General features: G+C 27.3%; 6 protein-coding genes across 6 annotated transcripts; 4 read left to right on the top strand and 2 right to left on the bottom strand.

Annotated features, from left to right (window-relative positions):
• Positions 1-560: 560 nt before the first annotated feature.
• LOC118071616 (putative gustatory receptor 28b) lies at positions 561-9,639 on the bottom strand. Its single transcript, XM_035090836.1, has 4 exons — positions 9,627-9,639; positions 1,047-1,118; positions 889-978; positions 561-813 (listed from the first exon to the last, which is right to left on the bottom strand). Exons 2-4 carry the CDS (start codon positions 1,116-1,118, stop codon positions 748-750), a joined length of 228 nt encoding a protein of 75 aa, XP_034946727.1. The 5' UTR covers positions 9,627-9,639; the 3' UTR covers positions 561-747.
• On the top strand, positions 3,214-5,813 carry LOC118071611 (protein 5NUC-like). Its single transcript, XM_035090832.1, has 6 exons — positions 3,214-3,526; positions 3,604-3,835; positions 3,912-4,679; positions 4,757-4,861; positions 4,934-5,300; positions 5,392-5,813. The coding sequence occupies exons 1-6, from the start codon at positions 3,378-3,380 to the stop codon at positions 5,589-5,591; spliced, it is 1,821 nt and encodes a 606-aa protein (XP_034946723.1). The 5' UTR covers positions 3,214-3,377; the 3' UTR covers positions 5,592-5,813.
• LOC118071612 (protein 5NUC-like) lies at positions 8,132-10,437 on the top strand. The gene is made up of 6 exons (XM_035090833.1): positions 8,132-8,248; positions 8,315-8,546; positions 8,612-9,373; positions 9,436-9,540; positions 9,622-9,988; positions 10,087-10,437. The coding sequence occupies exons 1-6, from the start codon at positions 8,238-8,240 to the stop codon at positions 10,179-10,181; spliced, it is 1,572 nt and encodes a 523-aa protein (XP_034946724.1). The 5' UTR covers positions 8,132-8,237; the 3' UTR covers positions 10,182-10,437.
• A 2,449-nt stretch (positions 10,438-12,886) lies between these two features.
• On the top strand, positions 12,887-15,142 carry LOC118072128 (protein 5NUC-like). Its single transcript, XM_035091766.1, has 7 exons — positions 12,887-13,002; positions 13,070-13,301; positions 13,436-14,200; positions 14,256-14,363; positions 14,432-14,602; positions 14,697-14,892; positions 14,964-15,142. The coding sequence occupies exons 1-7, from the start codon at positions 12,887-12,889 to the stop codon at positions 15,119-15,121; spliced, it is 1,746 nt and encodes a 581-aa protein (XP_034947657.1). The 3' UTR covers positions 15,122-15,142.
• Positions 15,143-15,150: 8 nt separating this feature from the next.
• Positions 15,151-17,508, bottom strand: LOC118071610 (SET and MYND domain-containing protein 4-like). Its single transcript, XM_035090831.1, has 5 exons — positions 16,289-17,508; positions 15,944-16,221; positions 15,710-15,874; positions 15,500-15,643; positions 15,151-15,428 (listed from the first exon to the last, which is right to left on the bottom strand). The coding sequence occupies exons 1-5, from the start codon at positions 17,412-17,414 to the stop codon at positions 15,177-15,179; spliced, it is 1,965 nt and encodes a 654-aa protein (XP_034946722.1). The 5' UTR covers positions 17,415-17,508; the 3' UTR covers positions 15,151-15,176.
• A 157-nt stretch (positions 17,509-17,665) lies between these two features.
• On the top strand, positions 17,666-19,154 carry OSCP1 (Organic solute carrier partner 1). The gene is made up of 4 exons (XM_035090835.1): positions 17,666-17,842; positions 17,994-18,313; positions 18,402-18,670; positions 18,746-19,154. Exons 1-4 carry the CDS (start codon positions 17,731-17,733, stop codon positions 19,116-19,118), a joined length of 1,074 nt encoding a protein of 357 aa, XP_034946726.1. The 5' UTR covers positions 17,666-17,730; the 3' UTR covers positions 19,119-19,154.
• The last annotated feature ends 49 nt before the right edge of the window (positions 19,155-19,203 follow it).

A 19,203-nucleotide genomic window follows, 5' to 3' on the forward strand; every position in this document is an offset into this window, starting at 1 on the left:
AAAAATAAAATAAAATTATTCGAGCAAAATGAACTTAAAAAAAAATACAAGAGCTTTGTGATGATATAAATTTAACTTAGATAGAAAAGTTGTAATGAATCTGAAAACCAATATTAAAAATTTTAACGTTTCGTTGTATTTCAAAGTTCTTGAGATTAACTTACAACTATTTTTGTAAGTGTATATGGCTCGATTCATTCAGATATTTGATTTGAACGTGCGTCAATCGACACCTCTATAAATATGTATGTTCACGAATGTACGAATATATAATTAAATTACTATTACAGTTAAAAGAAGAAAACCTAAAAGAATGAAAATATTTTAAAGTTCTAATTTTAATTCTCAGATTTATCATAACTTTTTTCTCTCAAAAGTTACCAAATTTTTAAATTTTTGTATCAATTTTATTTCGTTCGTACTTTTTAATTTACCAAAAATATGGTTACATTTCTTATCTTCTTTACATTCTCTATTAATATTATTATATACATTTACATGGTATTATTCTAAGTAAAATAATATAGTAGAATTGATAAGTTAAGTCTATATTTCTGAAATGTTAATATTTTTTTTATCATCATCAATCTATTTCAAAAAAAAATTTAATAAATAGTTAGCTATTTTGATAATTTATTAATGTGTCATATAGCTTATGAACAATGAGTCTAGGCGTGAAAAACAAGCAGGCGGGTTGATGAGCTTATCTGATAAGTTAGAAATGTATTTTCTAGGTTATTGATCTCTTCAGTGTTGAAAACTATCTTTCAGTTGTATCAAAATAATCATATATGTAATCATCGAACTCACGATCTACATAAAAAATTATTTTGTTAAAAAATAATTGTTATTATTGATTTTAGAATTTTTATCAGAAATAATACGTACTGATGTTAAGAGACTTTTATCAATATCAAATAATCCCCAAGCAGTAAACTGAGTATTCCGATGTAATAGCTCAACCGAAAAAAGGTGAAGCTAAAAAAATTATCATTTATAGTATGTTATCAGATTTAACTTAATAATTTTTCTTTTATTTTAATTACTCGATTTCTAATGGCTAAATAAGATAAATATTCATCCATTGCTCGATGTAATATTGCTCCAGTCTTTCTCATCTGAAATTTATAATAATTATTAAAAGATCAATTCATTAATATTATTTAAAAAAAAATAATAAAAAAGCTATTGATTATTTAAAACTTTGATTTCGTTTTTAAGTTTATCAAGTATTACTTGCTTTTCTGACTCATTTCACATATTAAATTTATGATCGTCATTCAAACTCAAAGAGTCTTATCTACATGTTGATTTTCATGAATGTTTACTATTCAAACTAAAAAAAAACGGTTTTACGTAAATATCAATTACTTCTGAAATGGTCTTGTTAACGTAAAAACTTAAGCAAATAATCGGATATAGATATTTAATCATCCATAGAACATTTAAAATATGATCAGTTAATGATATGCTCATCGAATCTGAAATAACTGATGCGGATGATCTGAAAAAATTATATGTTGTTCCAAGAATAAAAAATGAAATCGGTAAACAAATCACAGGTGAATAGAAATCGATTATCAAACGTAAATTCATATAACATTCACGATGAAGCTCTTGCATGATTTCGATTTCTCTCAGTATTACTTTATTTGACAGAGTTTTTGTTACTGAGATAAATTTATTAGTTATCACTGCTTGTGGAGTTCCTAACAACAGTAATAGTTCATTTGTTTTGAAAAATTTTTTTTCAAAGTACACTAACACAAGTGAATATTGAATTACAGATAGTCCCAAAGTAAATGCTGGAAGAATATGTCCAAGAAATCGAGGGCTAAATGTACCAGCATCAATGACTTCAGATATACTGAAAATTGAGGTAATCAGAATGAAGCCCATAAAAATAATTATCTGTTGATGTTCTCCAAATCCACAAGCCTCATTAAACTTTTCTTTAAATTTATTCTCCATGTGTAAAATTCGATTTATGATTGTTATCAATTTTTTTTGTTTGAAACAATAAGTTAATGTCATATTCACTATAGCTGCTGATTCAAAAATTGTCAGAGTTACTCTGATAAGACGTTCCACTGAAGAAAATCCCTGATATTTTTTTCTCGACAAGTTCACCAAATTATATATTGAGTAAAAAAGATAAAATGAAAGGATGAAATTGTAAATGGATCCTCTTAAGGAGTAAAAAAAATTAACTGCCAGTTTTCGATGATTGTTCCGAATCCTTGATGATATGTTTATTGCAAATGGTGCTAAACCAGATGATTTGAAAACTATGTGTACAAAGTAACCGAAAATTAAACAAATAATTATATAGAAGCTATGGAAATTCATTGATAATAGTTTATAATAACCGCACTAGTTATTTCAAGTTGTAAAAACAAATTATTTCTTGTATAAAAAAAATACTGAAGTGTAAACACAAAAATTATTGCAGAGAGAAATAAATTTCCTAATATCCTAATGGAGGGAGTTTAATCGATTTTATCTTTTGTTATGATAGAATATTAATTGTTATTATGAGTCATTATTTTTACTTATTATCAAAGTAAAAAACTACCATGTATATAATTATATATAATCTTAATATTATACAGATATCCATTATATAAGTGATAACAATCTAAAATATAATGATTTTTTTCGCGATAAAATATAGAAGCATCATACTGGGTTTGATTCTTCATCAAAATTTTATGACTGTGACGAAATATTAAAGATAATATTCAAATTATAATCAAATACAAACCATTACCACGCCTAAATATTTTTACAAGTTTTTTCGTTCAACTTATAATAATAAACAATCTATTTCAGTCATCAGCTTAAAATGATTTCTTCAATATTAAAAATTTTCAATAATATTTCTAAAATTTTGAATCAAAAATATTCCTTTTGATGATTTCATCAACTACCAACTACCGTATTAATCTAGTTCATAATTAAAAGAATTTATTTGTACAAATGTCTTGCTTCCCGGAAATCTAACAATGTCATGCATTAAAAAGTATATTTTAAGAAAAGTCTAACTATGTAAAAGTAAAATTATTCTTAATAGCATAAAAAAGATAAAAAACCAATAATTCATAGATGTATAATTAAATTTTTGAATATATAATGACTTGTTTAAAATGAATATAAATGTGAATGAACCTTATTAATTTAAAGAATTTTTAACACTTGTGCCTTACTAAATTTCGGGGCACGTGTACTGATACACAGACACTATCAAAATATGTCTCCAAGGTCAATAAAGTTATATTAGATACATATAAAGAATAAGCAGCTCATTCGTACTTCAAACTCAAATACATGAGTGTGAAGCTCCTAAACACTTTCTCTAAGTACCAAAGAAAAATAAAATGACGTTTAATATATTTATTTTCACTGTACTGAGCAGTATTTTATTAAGTGACGCAGCGTTTATTTTGTCAAATATTCATAAAGAATCTAAACCGGCTTCCAAAAAATGGATTCTTAACATAGTGCACACAAATGATATGCATTCGAGGTAATTAGAATAATTTTTTAAAAATATATCTTTATTTGTACATTTTTTTTATTGAAATTCGATAATTTATTGCAAAGGTTTGAAGAAACAAATGCTATGTCTGCAACATGTACGGAAAATGATAAGAATTTAGGCCAATGTTATGGAGGATTTCCAAGAATTGCTACTCTCGTAAGAGAAGCTAGAAAATCACCAACTCCAGCATTATTTCTCAACGCTGGTGATACATATCAAGGATCAGCATGGTTCATTAAATATCAATGGGAAGTGGTTGCTAAATTTTTGAACATTTTGAAGCCAGATGCAGCTGTAAGTTGACAATAATTTACATATTTATTTCGGGAATTGTAACAAAAAATTCACAATAATTGTTTTGTTTTTTAAGACGTTGGGAAACCATGAGTTTGACTTGGGTCCTAAAGGTCTAGTCCCTTTTTTAAACAATGCTGCATTCCCTATAGTAGCTTGTAATTTAGATTTTTCTAAAGAACCTGAGTTAGCAGCAACTAATGTCACTAAAAGTATAGTTCTTAATGTAGAAGGGAGAAAAATTGCTATAATCGGATATTTAACACCTGATACTAAAGCTATCTCACATCCTGCGAACGTAATTTTTCATGATGAAATTGAATCACTCAAAAAAGAAATAAAAAAGCTGAAAAACGAGCAAAAAGTGGATATTTTTATTGGTCTAGGACATTCTGGTTATGAAGTAGATAAAAAAATTGCAAAAGAAGTAGAAGATTTAGATCTAATCATTGGAGGCCATTCACATAGTTTTCTCTATACTGGAAAGATACCGAGCTCAGAAGTACCAGCTGGTTTATATCCAACTGAGATTGTGCAAAAAAGTGGAAGACGAGTTTACGTAGTTCAGGCTTATGCATTCACTAAATACCTAGGCAATATTTTTGTGTCTTTTGATGAGTATGGTGAAATAGATCATATTGAAGGTCGTCCAATATTAGTAGATAAATCCATAAAAGAAGCTACTGATGTTTTGGATGAACTTAATAAAATGAAGCCAGCATTAAAAGAATTAACTCAAAGAACTGTAGCATACACCAAAGTGGTTTTAAATGGATCTAGAGCTTTATGCAGAAATAGAGAATGTAGTATGGGAAATTTGATTACTGATGCTATGATTGATTACGTAAGTAACATATCAAATATATCATTTTATATTTACTTCGATTTCAATTAATTCAATAAATTTAAATCTGATTAAAGTATCAAACAGAGTATGCAGGAGATGATGGATGGACTGATACAGCTATAGCCATTCACAATAGTGGATCAGTAAGAGGTTCAATCATAAAAGGACCAAATCAACCTGTAAAAATCTGAAATAAAATATAATTGTTCTAAAAAATTATTTAATAAAATATTCTATTTCTTCCATTTAAGATAACATACGATGACGTGCTGACAGTACTTCCGTTTGGCAATGTTATGGGTAAAACAATATTGACAGGAAGACAAATATTCAAAATGTTAGAACACAGTGTAGCTGAATTTGGACCAGGTCGAACAGACTTTTCAGGGCAATTTTTACATTTTTCGGGACTTCAAGTTGCATATGACATAACACAACCAGTAGGGTCAAGAGTTCTTCCTAATAGTGTCTATGTAAGATGTGCCAAATGCAAAGAACCAGAATATGAACGATTACAATGGAATAAAAAATATTCAGTAGCCATGCATAATTTCCTTTATGAAGGTGGAAATGGCTATAATATGTTTAAAACCCCTTTTTCTACATGGGCATCTTCAGGTATTTTATTTATAATGTTATAAAAATATATGTAAAGGATTTAAATACCATAAATATATTTATTGATTATTAATTTATGATCTATTTCTAGGTCTTCCAATGGATCAAGTATTAGCTCTTTACCTTGAAAAAATTAAATATTTAATTCATATGGGAACTGAGAGAAGAATTAAATTTGCCAATAGATCAGATTGTGATGCAAGAAGAAAAAGAAGTAACAAAATTTTCAAAACACAACGACAACACCGGCCGACAAAAACTTCATCAGGAACAAGAAGAGTTCATCATTGATTCAACTAATAATTTAATCACATCAACAAGTACATTAAAAATTTCAAGTTGTAAATTAAACATTGATTCTTAAAATCATCTGCCAAATAAACAAATCAAATTTTGTATGTATTGTAATTTTTTATTACTGTATTTATAAAAGTTCAATTTATTTTAGTTTATAAACATATTACTGTTACAAAAAGTATGTAATCAATAATAATATTTTACAAACAATAAATATTCATACGCTATCGTTATATGGCTTATACTTTTTTAACAATCAAAAGTTGGTATCACTTATTTAACTATGCATGAAACCAAATATCTTCGACAGTTTTGATAATGTTGGATGTATTGAGTGTGCAACATGATATACCATAATAACAACCATAACAATTGTAAGTTAATTTGATTGTAAATAATTAACAGTTTTTGTACATACAAATTTCTTTTGGCAGGAACAAAATCGAAAAGTTACACCGTGTTATAATATAAAGGATAACCTCGAATCTGATAAATACAAGTGATACGTAAACATAATTGCCAACAATACAGAATACCTTATCAACATTACAATTGATCACATTATTTATAATTTTAAAAAAAAATCAAAATAATGGCGGATAAAAAAATTACTCGTGAGCATAAAACAGCTCTCAGGAAATTTGTAAATGAAAAATTTTCAGAAATGAGTGAATCCAAAGTGGGTTTGACGAGTATACACCAACACGAAATCCCAATTCGTAAAGAGCCGAAACCTTGGCGCCAAGAATCGTATGAAAAAAATCCAGAAATCAGAAGAATCATGTATAACGAAGTAGATAGATTATTTGATAAAGGCTACATAGTTGAAATTAATAGCCACCATGATTGGGTGAGTACATCTCGTATGATCAAAAATAAAGATGGAGATTGGCTTTTTCACGTAGACTTCAGTAAACTAAATTCATGTTTTCAAGAATGGATTTACCCGATTCATAGTCAGTGGGATATTTTAGACAATATAACAAACGCCCACATAATATCAACCATTAAGATCAAAGAACTATTTCATCAAATCGAACTTAAACCTGAGAGTCGAAAATACACAGCTTTTGTAGTAAAAGGTCGTGGAGTATATATGTGGATAAGAATGCCTTATGGCTTAAAAGGAGCATCAGCTTCTGCTTGCTATGTGGCAGATCAAATCAAGTTAATCGTCTCAAAACGAATTAAATCATCGCATCCCAGTATACCGGTGAATGAAAAAATTTTTGTCTGTCTTGAAACTTGGATAGTTGTTAGTGAAACACCTGAAGAACATGAAATCTTGTTAGATTGTTTATTGGATGTACTTTATGAAAATGGATTAGAAGTTGATTTAGAAAATTCTCAATTTGCGAAAGAAAGCGTAGACTACATTGGATTTACAATAGATGGTAATGGATTACGTGTTAGTAAAGAATCAATTAAACCGATTATTGATTATCCTCGACCACAAACTATACAAGAAGTTAGACGATTTAATGGGATGGTAAATCATTACCGCAATTATCTAGATGATATTGAAACAATTCAAGAACCATTAAAAATATTCCACCTTCCTAAACCAGAATGGAAATGGACCCAAAAGGAAGAAGCAGCTTTTCAGCAATCTAAACAGCTTCTTTTAAATGCTACTACTTCATATATAAATGCCCATTCTTAATTTAATTTTTTATTGAAATATTTATACCATAAATGGTGATCGTGGTGCCAAATTGCTGTAATATAATTAATAGGATAATTGTAGATATCTGATAATTTTGATGAGTAAAATTTTTAGCGAGACTAAGAGAATGTCTCCTGTACACATTTTTTATTAATTGATAGATAAGTTTTATGTATTATATTAGTACTAGCCAAAGTAAACAGTTTTGCTAAAAGATATGAATAGAAAGTATTAAATCATCATTCCATACTATTATTGTATAAATATAAAAGAGAAAAAAGCAATGAGTTCAAAAGTAAATAAATTAATATAACTGAAAATTACAATTTTTACTTATGTTTAATAAATAAACATTGTATGTAATTTAATAAAATTTTTATAAGAAAGTTATTGTAGTAAGAGCTAAAAAATGATATCCTCTAATATTAAAACAGTTAATAAAAAGTCTTGAGAATTTAGTTTTTGGTACACCATAGTATAACTAAAATAATAAAAACAGACTCATTAATAAGTTATTAATATTAAAAGTTATCTAATTCAGTTTGATAATCAAATTGATCAAGCTTCTGATTTATAGCAGAATAAATCAGGATTAAGATCCTAACATTATTGAAAATTTTTATTTACTCAACATACAACATGGCGGTATTCTAAATTTTTTTATAATTTGATGGAAAAAAAAATTTTTTTAGGCCCATAAAGATTAAAGTTGGAAAGTATTTTGTTTATCTATATGACCTTTTGATAATATAGTTATATTATAGTACGTTTATTTTTAGTCGTTCAAAAGTATTCAGTTAAGCTTATCATAGTTATTATATTAATCTAGTTCAATGGTTCCGTACTATTTATTTGGTGTAATTTTTATCAATTATTTTCATTGTAATGAATTTTCTGTCATCAAAAGTAATTATCATCTCAATTTTAACAATAGAAAAGATGTCTGGAAACTTCGTATAATACATATAAATGATATGCATTCAAGGTAAAATATCATAATCTTCTTCCCATTTAATTGAAATAAACAATGTGAAAAATATGAATTTTTAAGGTTTGAAGAAACAAATATTAACTCTGGAGAATGTACATCAATAGAAAAAAATGCAAAACAATGTTATGGAGGATTTGCAAGAGTTGCCTCGATAGTGAGACAAGCTAGAAATTCGACTACTCCAGTCTTATTTCTTAATGCTGGTGATACTTTTCAAGGTACACCATGGTATAACTTTTACAAGTGGAAAGTAGCTGCCAAGTTTATGAACATGTTAAAACCAGACGCAATGGTGAGTTAATAATACCTGTCTAAACGACCTAGATAAATAAATTTATTTATTTTTTATTGTTTCAGACTTTGGGGAATCATGAATTTGATGATGGTATCGAAGGATTACTTCCTTTTTTAAAAAACGTTACATTCCCTATTGTAACTAGTAATCTTGATCTATCTGGTGAGCCCGAAATAGCTGCCTTAATGGAACGAAGTATTATCCTTAATGTTGCTGGTAGAAAAATTGGAATTATTGGATATTTAACTTCTGAACCTGGAATTATACCGAATATGAATACTATTACTATTCTCAATGAAATGAAGTCAATTAGGAAAGAAATCTCAAAGCTCCAAAAAAAAAATGTAAATATTATAATTGGTCTTGGTCATTCGGGTTACGATGTTGATAAAAAAATAGCAGAAGAAGTTGATGGCTTAGATCTAATCATTGGGGGTCATTCTCATAGCTTTCTTTATAGCGGATTTACACCTAACAAAGAAAATCCTTTAGGTCCATATCCGACTGAGATTGTAAAGAAAGATGGAAGACGTGTTTACGTAGCTCAAGCCTACGCATTTACTAAATACTTGGGTCATCTTAAAATCATTTTCGATGCTGATGGAAGAATAAGGAAGATCAAAGGTCGCCCAATTTTGCTTGATAGTAAAATTAATCAAGCTCCTGATGTTGTAAAAGAAATTAAAAAAATGAAGCCTGCTGTGGTAAGAATGGGAGATGAAGCTTTGGGATATACTGGAGTATTTTTAAATGGAGATAGAAAGATATGTAGACAACGAGAATGTAATCTTGGAAATTTAATTACTGATGCTATGATCAATCATGTAAGTTGAACAGTATTTTTTAATTTTTCTTATTAATATATTTTTAATAAAATTCATTTTAGAATAAGGAAAAGTATACGGATGATAAAGCATGGACGGATGCAGCTATAGCAGTTTATAATAGTGGAAACATTAGATCTTCAATTTCTAAACTTCGAAATCAACCAGTAAATAATAAATGAACAATTCATTATTATTAATGTAGAAAATTTTAAGTTAAATTAACGATATTATATTATAAATTTAAGATTACCTTTAGTGATGTACTGACAGTTCTTCCATTTGGAGATTATATGGGTAAAACTAAAATGACTGGTCAAAAACTAGTGGAAATGTTGGAACACAGTGCAGCTGAATTTCGAGAAAATTTTACTCAATTTTCTGGACAATTTCTACAGTATTCCGGAGTTCAAGTGACATATAATTTATCTCAGCCTGTTGGATCCAGAGTAATTTTAGATACTTTGTACATTCAATGTGCTAGGTGTAAGGAGCCAAAATATGAGAAATTTAATTATAAACAAGTTTATACAATCCTCGTTCATGATTATCTTTACAATGGTGGAAATAATTTTAATATGTTCAAAACATCTCACTCAACATGGATCAATTCAGGTATTAATTTATAATTACATTAAAATATTTTTATTTAATTATTAATTAGATAAATCTAATAATTCTTATGTTCTAATTTATTAATTATTATTTTTCAGGTTTCACAATGGATCAAATACTGGCTAATCATATTAAAACAATTAGACATTTAATCAATAAAGGAACTGAAAGACGAATCATATTATTACATTAAAATTTTGTTAATAAACATTGTTACGCGAAAGAACAAATTTTAAAAAATGTCTCAATCATGATTAAACTTCATAGCAGTTTATCGACTCAGTGAGTATAATTAAAATTTCTCATTATCCAATAATGATAGAAGAACCATATATGTTATGACAGTCCCAACTAGCTGAAAAATTCAATTGATAATTATATTTAATATTTATCATTAGAATATATATACTTACAGATGTTAAAAGACTATTATCGATTGAAAATAACTGATAAACGGTAAAGTTATCATTACTTTGATGTAATAAACTTATAGAAAATTGCTCTAGCTGTAAAATATATTAACTAGTATTATTTATTGCAAAAGCTTCTAGTACTTACATGTATGATAAATTAAAATGAATACTTGTGATTTTATTTTGATCTGTGATGAATATTCTCTTAAACCATCATAAATAATAGAGCTGGTTTTTCTAAACTGCAAAATAATAGACAATTCTATTATTTTTTTTAAAACGTAACAAAAAAAATCATTTAAATAATGTAATTTACATTGGCATTAGTCTGTGTTACGTTAATACTCAAGCTTACAACAGGAAAAGTAGAGACTGTTATCCAAAAAAAATGACCAATTGATAATACCTCAGTAACATTGTTCAGAATTATTACTTTCCGTATTAAACTATAACAATTATAGACAATACATAAACATAAAAAAGGAATAGTAGGAAGAAGGATTGCTGAGAAAAATTTTGAACTATCCTCAAGAATTTTATGCAAATTCCAATATGTGTTTTGTAGAAATATTATTTTTTTCAAAACTAATGTATTGTCTGTAGATGCTATTTTACTTATAGACACCGGCTTCCCTTCAAGCAACTTGCTCGAAGGGTTCATTAATATTGATAATGATTTATTTATAAAATCCATTTTTATTTTAATGTAACTAAGTAACATTGAATATTGTATTATAGAGCTTGATAGAACAAATGGTATGATCGTGTAATGAATAATATTCATATCCAATTTTTCTCTTGTAAGAATTACTATAACGGAATGAACTAAAGTTGGAATGAATAATCCAAAAAATATCAAAATTGGTTGATATAATCTGCTGCGATAATGAAATATTTGTGTCTTTAAAGCCTTTTCTGTGTTCAAGATACAATTGACAATAGATATCACTACTTTCTGTCGAAAAGTAAAAATCCATAACACATTTACTGTCGCTAAAAGTTCAATCATTTTTAAAAGAATTTTCAAACTAAATGCAGATATTTCTATGTTTGTTATTGATGTTATTTTGATGTTCCATATGACATAAAAAATATAAACAAGTAATCCTATATTATAAAATAATCCAATTCTAGAATAATTACAATTCACATTAAACTCGTTTTGTGAATCACGAGAAATTGTTATCGACATTGGACATAAACCGAAAATTTTATAGATTATTTGAGCAACACGAAATATTAATGTTTCAGAACAATATAATTTTCGAATGCACTTCATTATTTTTTATATATGCAATTGTTTGAAAATTGTCTAGTTTACTATTACTTCTTGATACTCTCAACATGTCACATTTAACTAATTTATTGAATGTTTTTTGAGTAAAATTATCGTCAAAATAGCTGAATCATCTAGATCTATCGATGATAGTTGGTAGACTATTGTCATTTACTGATATTATAATTGATTAAGTAAATGTAATGGACGCTTCTTTATAGATCGTATCAATAGAATTTCATGATTGATATTTTTGATTCTGAAATTACATAAAAGAAAAAATGAAATTGCTATGTTACAGTGTGACACCGTAAAAAGTTACGGTGTAAATAATGATAGAGATAACAAGAGAATTAATAATAAAAATTTTTCTAAAAAAATGGATGAATTTATTGTAATAATTTTATATAGACTAGATGTGCATTGAAATAATTTAAAAATGTATAGAATTTTTTTGATATTAAAAAAAAAGCTTGGCGTCAAGGAAATAATTAAATATTAAAGTCTAATTAACTTAAGTTTAATAATGGTTCCAGAATAAATATTATTATAATGATTTACTTATAACCAATTCATTATGTAAATTAAAAATAATTATCTTTCGTTAGGTGATATAAAAATGTCAAATATTTTTATTTTTACAGAAATATCTAAATGTATGAATGAATCCAATGAGTAGTTATATGATTATTATCATTTTTATTCAATATCAGAACATTTTTTTAAAATTCATAATTTGTTATTAACAACTAAGAATAATAATAACAAATACCCCGAAGTGGTTAGCGTTAATATACTAAAAACATGATCATGATCTGTATGTACACACATAGGTATGATATATCAGCATTTGAACTGATCATATACAAACATATTATTATGGAATAAATTTTAATTTTAAAAGTAATTATTTCAAAACTTTAACCAAGGTTGTACATATCAATTTCGTTATCTTGAAAATGCTATAACTAAAAATTTTTGTAGCAATATATTGATATATTCGATCTATACGAAAAATAATTCAATAAATGTTGCTTCATCAATACATTGAATATTAAGCAATAGTAGTATCTATACATATATTCCTGTTATCATCAAATTTTTCAACTTTTATTGACTATCTTCTTAAATACACTTGTTCATTGACGTCTTCAATTTAGTATAATTGAGTCAAGAATCTACTACTTAATGTATTCAGTACTGTCCAACATGACTTCAAACATTATACTATTCATTTGCGCTATTTCTATAAAAATAGGTGTTTCTATTGAATCAAACAATGATTGGAATCTCAATATTATTCATACAAATGATATGCATTCGAGGTATGAAAAAAATTATTTTATTAATAAAGTCTATTTTTATACTAAATGCTTTCAATTTTTACACTAGATTTGATGAGTTTAAGACTCCAATGTCTGAGTGTTTACCTGCACATAAAGAATCAAATCAATGTTACGGTGGATTTGCTAGAGTAGCTACATTAGTCAGAGAAGCAAGAAATGCAAGTAATTCTATGTTATATCTTGATGCTGGTGACGTATTTGCGGGAACTCCGTGGTTTACTGAATACAAATGGAAAATTGCATCTCAATTTATGAATATTTTGAAACCAGATGTGGCTGTAAGTCATAGATTATTTTCTTCTTATTAATTAAGTTGAATTTTTTTTTTCATAATTTAAGTTTCTTTAATATTTATTTAAAATAAATGTGTCATGAAGTTAAAACTTAATTTATAAATTTGTTTGATTGTTAGACATTGGGTAATCACGAATTTGACAATGGTCCTGGAGGATTGGCACCTTATCTCAAGAAATCTAATTTTCCCATAGTAGTTTGTAATGTTGATTTTTCAATGGAACCTGAATTAAAAGATATAAACATTTCAAAAAGTATTATTTTCAACATTAATGGACATAAAGTAGGAGTCATTGGTTATCTAACGCCTGATACCAAGTACACAACATCAACCGGCAAGGTGACATTTTCAAGCGAGATAGAATGCATTCAAAATGAAATAAAAAAACTTCAAAATCAAAATGTAAATATTATAATAGGGCTTGGACATTCTGGCTATGATTTTGACAAAAAACTTGCTCAAGAAGTTGAAGGTTTAGATTTAATAATAGGGGGTCATTCCCATAGTTTTCTTTACACTGGAGATGTGCCCGATACTGATGTACCTCTGGGTTTATATCCAACTGTGATCGAACAGAAAATAAGTAAACGAAAGGTTTATATAGTTCAAGCTTATGCATTTACTAAATATTTGGGAAACCTTTCTATTACTTTTGATGCTGATGGAGAAATAAAAGCAATCCGGGGTTCTCCTGTTTTGCTGGACCATAAAATACCTCAAGCAGTTGATGTTGTTCAAGCATTAAATGAATTAAAATCCAGAATAGAAGCATACAGCCATAAATCAGTAGGCTACACTAGGGTTCTATTAGACCATTCATTGCAATGCAGAACTAAAGAATGTAACTTAGGAAATCTTGTTACTGATGCCATGATTGAGGATGTAAGTAAACATTGAACATATTTTGAGTATTTATAAACATACGGCATTCTTTCAGAATTTAAACAATATTCAAGATAATGATAACGGTTGGACTGATGCTGCCGTTGCTGTTGTTGGGAGCGGAACAATTAAATCATGTATTCATAAATTACTTAATGAAACTGTAAGATTTTTGCTCTTTTTATCATTTGTTCAAATAATTCCATATGTTTATATTTAAATATATTTCAGATTACCATGGCTGATATTAAACACGTTTTACCTCATGCAAATAAAATTTATAAATACCGAATATCAGGAAAAAAATTATTAGAAGTTTTAGAAAATAGTGTAGCATTACTGCAGCATGGTATTGAAAATGATGATCCATCTGGTCGATTTCTACATGTCTCTGGAATACAGGTATATTATTTGTAATTTTCTAGATAATTAATTTATCAATATATTTTATTATGATTATAAAAGTTATTTTGTTACATAAAAAATTGGGTTCTAGGTTCACTATGATTTATCAAAACCTATAGGATCTAAAGTAATAACAGATTTATTATTGATACGTTGTGCTGAGTGTTTAGTTCCCAAGTTTGAGCAATGGAATATTGATAAGAATTACACTATTTTAATCAATGAATTTATAGCAACAGGTGGTGATGGATTTACAATGTTGATAGATGAGAAGCCATTGTCAATAGGTAAATATTTTTAATGTTATGTCGATGCTAGATTAGATATTTTAATCATCACAATTTATATTGTATCGCAGGTATTACTCTGGAAGAATGTGTAGCAAATTATATTCAACAGAAAAAAGTAGTTTTTCCATCAGTTGAAGGCAGAATTAAATTTATAAATCCTGATGAACTTCAATTTATTGATTTGGACATTGAAACGGTTATTCAAGTTATAGACGATGATCAATAATTTATCTTACACTTTCAAAGTGATTTAAAAAATCAACAATATTTATTCATAGAAATTAATTAATTGATAATAATCGATTTCCTCGTAAAGAGTAAATTCTTTTCCAAGTTTCAAGTACCTTATTTACTTCTATACATGGCAAAGAAACACATTCATACAGAATTTCTAACATTTGTATCAAATTTTTCATTGCTTTTAAACTATCATCACTTTCGACTTCACCTTTACTAGCATATGCGTAAATACCATCGAACTTTTTCAAAGCATTGCTAATTTTTTTCTTAACTTCTTTTCGCAATTTTTGATCCTTAAACAATGAATAAAATTGAATGAATTATGTACACTTATTTGAGTTAAATTAAAAATGATAAAGCTTACAATGTAAGAACCAAAATGTCCGTAGAGAGGCCAATTGTTTTCGCAAGCCTCACAACAGCAATCAAAATAATATTGTTGTTTTAATTTTTGTGTTCTTAATTCTTTTGGAGTTATAGCATAATGGAAGCCATAATTGTCGAATATCTAAAAGAAAATAAGTAAAATGATAGTAAAATTGAATCTATGCTAATTAATTTTTTTTAACATTACTTGTTGATTTTTGGCTATCCGAGATACAGCAACAAGTATTATTTTATTGCCAAATGACAGTCGTTCCACCATAGGATTACAACTGTGATTAAAAAGACTATAAAAAGGCATCATTGCAGCAGCCCTTTCAACTGGTTCTTTTGTTTGTAAATTTTCCTCTGTCACCTTTAATTCCAATCAAATTTAATGGCATAAAAAATAAAAAATAAATAATAAGCTGGATTCATTACTTACACTGTGAACATTACTTGGAATTATTTGTAAATGTCGCATTATTAAACCTCCTAAAAAGGTTGCTTCTTCATCATTTTTCAAGACTCCCCAATCATCACTAAATTTGTCTCCAAATATTTTGGTATTTTTTGCGAGAATATAAAGAATGAAAGAAGCATTGAGTGATCTTCCGAAAAGATCTGGAACTGACCTTTTGCTAGTATTTTTCGCCAGGGTATAAATACTTGCGTACTTTGTATCATCTAAAATATTATTTGTAAAACCTTGCGTTCTTCTATCTAAAATTAAAATTATTATAAAAAATCGGAGTGTAAGACAGTTTGTTTATATATTAAAAAAAATTACCTGACTTTGAATCAATCTCCGTGACTAATTTTTTTAAGACTTGTAGGTTTCTAGCTTCTTTGAATGCTTTTATGGCTAATCTCAATGCTAATATCCCTAAGTTATTTATTCCTAAATCAATTAAAAGACCTATTAATCCACATTCTAAATCATGATACTCACGCCAAGCTACTTTTCTACACAATTCAGAACAAAAAACAACATTTACGCAATTTTTACAACCAATTCCTGTCCAAGTTTGTTTCAAACAATTCCAGCAATGAGTATAAAATTTTTCTAAAACTAAAACAGATGCATAAGATTCTTGAATGGCCAAGATTTCTCCTGGCTTGATATCTCTAGTTGCTATAACATGTTTCCCAAAATCTTCTGAATATTTTATTTCAACTGCTGATGAAGCTCCTGGTATTTCTGGATTATTTTTAATAATATCTGGACAGTTACGTTCATCAGGTAATTTTTTAAAGGGTTTTCTAACAGAAGTTGCTATCGTTAATGGATCATTGATTGTTTTTTCTACTATTTTTCTACTAGTATCATTCGGATCCATTTCTATAAGCCATTTTCGAGTTTGTTCAATAGTTTTTTGTATTTCTAATAATTCTATTGATGGTTCTTTGATTTTTATAAACTCATTTGATGTTTTTGGCATTGAATCAGATGTTAAAATCACCAAACATCGAACTTTTCGAGATAAAAGTTTAGCTTTCCATTTATTAGGATAATCTAAATCCAATGCTCGATTAATATCTACGATACAATCTTCATATAATCCAGCTTTAAACAATGCCGTTGACCTATTTGCATAAGCAAAAGCTAACTCTTGTGAGGCTAGAGGTGCATAGGCTACACTTTTTGTATAAAAATCAATAATACAATCCAAATTTAATTCCGAAGTTGGTGTTAATAAAAGTTTATTCCCCTTATCGTTAAATTCTCTTGATTTACAAACACTTTTTTCTTCATTACATTTAAAATTCTTTGAAATATTATATGTTTGAAGAAGATTTAAAGTAAAGATTATTCGTTCTTGATCAGTTTTTAATAAAGAATATTCTTCAACACATTTTTTATGATTATTCGTTGAGATTAATTTCTTATTTAAAATATTCAACACGTCTTCCATGATATTAAACTTATTTTAGTCTATTCCTTAAAGCTAACTCAAAGAAACTAAACTAAATTTTAGAATCTAACTAGAGAAATCTTATGGCTAAATTTAGGAACTCTTGGATCGTGAAGTGCTACCCATGTAACAACTACCACGTGTGTGGTAAAAGTTTGAAAAGAATAATAGTTATCGTAATATAAATATTTAAAATAGTTTTCAATTAAATTGCGCATGTTTCATTTTAGCATATCACCATAGAAACAATGCTCCAACAAAGAAATATTATTTCTTACAAGTTCTTGATAAAGTGATAATAAAACTTAAATTAAAAATGTCGTTATATGCTAATCCTTTACTTTTCTTAAACATGGGAGGAGAGATGCTTTATGTGATACATCAGAGATTGAAAGCGCAAAAAATTGAAATTCGCAAAGCAAGACAAGGTAATTATATATTATTATGAATTTAATTTGAAAAAAAATTATTTTTCTTGAGACCATCATGTTAAAATAATTCTACATTCTTTTATTGTATTTTAATAATACTAGTGTAATTTTCAAACAAACTTTACAATTATTTATCTATGCATTGCAGTCATAGAAGATATAACAGCAGCATTTGTAAATCCTAAAATAATTGAAATAATAATGCAAGAATCTCCATGCCAAGAGCTCAGTTGGATGCAAACTACATTAGAAAAAATAGCTTTGTGTTCAATAATGAAATTAGATAAAAATAGTGTACATAAATTATTTGATTTAATGATGATGATAGTAAAATATCAATTAACAGCAGCAACTGGGCCTCGAGAAGTTATTTTATTAACTTTAAATCATCTAGCCTCTATACGAGACAATGTTATTAGAAAAAATACTCATGAATCGATGATTTCACTTCACAAAGTATTTATTGATGTAAGATACAATTTATATCACTTTTAAATTCGATCAAAAGCCTCTAATTTGTCTTAAAATTCTGTTATTAATCTATATAAATATTTAGTTTTATAGTAAATTAACTCATAATGATATTTGGGAAGCAAGGAATACCTGTTTGAATAAATTAGCTACGATAAATGTTCGAGTATCAGTTTTACTTAGGCTGAGTCTTCAAAATGAGGATACGACATTCAATATAAATCCAAAATATTATAATGAAAAGTACAAAGAAAGAGAAAGTGAATTAGGATCACTTAAATTAACTGAAGGCTGGCCTCAAATTGGATCTTTAGCATACGATGGTGATAGAGTAACTATTTTGGGTAAAAATATGTAAGATCTTTTTTCGAAGAATTCATTTTTTATTTATAATTTTGATATATCATCTAATAAATAATTTATTTCAAGGTATTCTTCAAGTTATGCAAATCCACCAGAGCCAAAATCACCATTAAATCAAAGTAATAAAATTGTTCCTAGAGATAAAGGAAGTAAAATAGAGCTTGAATTACTTGCTAAACAATTAGGAACTGATAACTCAAAAAATAAATCTATGCCAACTTCTTTCAATTTCGATATATTTATAGACGATGTAGAAATGAAAACGAATGATTCTAATTCAGGGGAAGACAATGAAGAACATAATGTAAAAAAATTAAAGAATGAAAAATTACATAATGATTATAAAGCCAAGTTAGAAGATATTTGTGCAGATTTTATGGATAGCTCAACTGTAAATAGACAAATGAATTTACTTCAGCTTCTCGATGATACTGAATAGTTTTATCAACAAATATTGATAAATAAAAAACACCAATGTAGCCTTCGTATCAAGTTATATTTTTGGTAAAAAAAAATGGTAATTG

This window comes from Chelonus insularis, unplaced genomic scaffold, assembly GCF_013357705.1.
Source record: "Chelonus insularis isolate UGA/USDA-ARS -01 unplaced genomic scaffold, ASM1335770v1 contig_88_pilon, whole genome shotgun sequence".
Taxonomy (NCBI): domain Eukaryota; kingdom Metazoa; phylum Arthropoda; class Insecta; order Hymenoptera; family Braconidae; genus Chelonus; species Chelonus insularis.

Coding starts and splice junctions, on each gene's coding strand:
- OSCP1 (XM_035090835.1), top strand. CDS start 17,731: ATGTCGTTATATGCTAATCCTTTACTTTTCTTAAACATGGGAGGAGAG. Junction 18,314..18,401: donor TTCACAAAGTATTTATTGAT/GTAAGATACAAT, acceptor ATAAATATTTAG/TTTTATAGTAAATTAACTCA. Junction 18,671..18,745: donor ACTATTTTGGGTAAAAATAT/GTAAGATCTTTT, acceptor ATTTATTTCAAG/GTATTCTTCAAGTTATGCAA.
- LOC118071616 (XM_035090836.1), bottom strand. CDS start 1,118: ATGAGAAAGACTGGAGCAATATTACATCGAGCAATGGATGAATATTTA. Junction 979..1,046: donor ATTTAGCCATTAGAAATCGA/GTAATTAAAATA, acceptor TAATTTTTTTAG/CTTCACCTTTTTTCGGTTGA. Junction 814..888: donor ATAAAAGTCTCTTAACATCA/GTACGTATTATT, acceptor TTTTTTATGTAG/ATCGTGAGTTCGATGATTAC.
- LOC118071612 (XM_035090833.1), top strand. Junction 8,547..8,611: donor TGTTAAAACCAGACGCAATG/GTGAGTTAATAA, acceptor TTATTGTTTCAG/ACTTTGGGGAATCATGAATT. Junction 9,989..10,086: donor CTCAACATGGATCAATTCAG/GTATTAATTTAT, acceptor ATTATTTTTCAG/GTTTCACAATGGATCAAATA.
- LOC118071611 (XM_035090832.1), top strand. CDS start 3,378: ATGACGTTTAATATATTTATTTTCACTGTACTGAGCAGTATTTTATTA. Junction 4,862..4,933: donor TAAAAGGACCAAATCAACCT/GTAAAAATCTGA, acceptor CTTCCATTTAAG/ATAACATACGATGACGTGCT. Junction 5,301..5,391: donor TTCTACATGGGCATCTTCAG/GTATTTTATTTA, acceptor ATCTATTTCTAG/GTCTTCCAATGGATCAAGTA.
- LOC118071610 (XM_035090831.1), bottom strand. CDS start 17,414: ATGGAAGACGTGTTGAATATTTTAAATAAGAAATTAATCTCAACGAAT. Junction 15,644..15,709: donor GGATAGCCAAAAATCAACAA/GTAATGTTAAAA, acceptor ATTTTCTTTTAG/ATATTCGACAATTATGGCTT. Junction 15,429..15,499: donor GACATTTTGGTTCTTACATT/GTAAGCTTTATC, acceptor TCATTGTTTAAG/GATCAAAAATTGCGAAAAGA.
- LOC118072128 (XM_035091766.1), top strand. CDS start 12,887: ATGACTTCAAACATTATACTATTCATTTGCGCTATTTCTATAAAAATA. Junction 14,201..14,255: donor CTGATGCCATGATTGAGGAT/GTAAGTAAACAT, acceptor GCATTCTTTCAG/AATTTAAACAATATTCAAGA. Junction 14,364..14,431: donor ATAAATTACTTAATGAAACT/GTAAGATTTTTG, acceptor AATATATTTCAG/ATTACCATGGCTGATATTAA.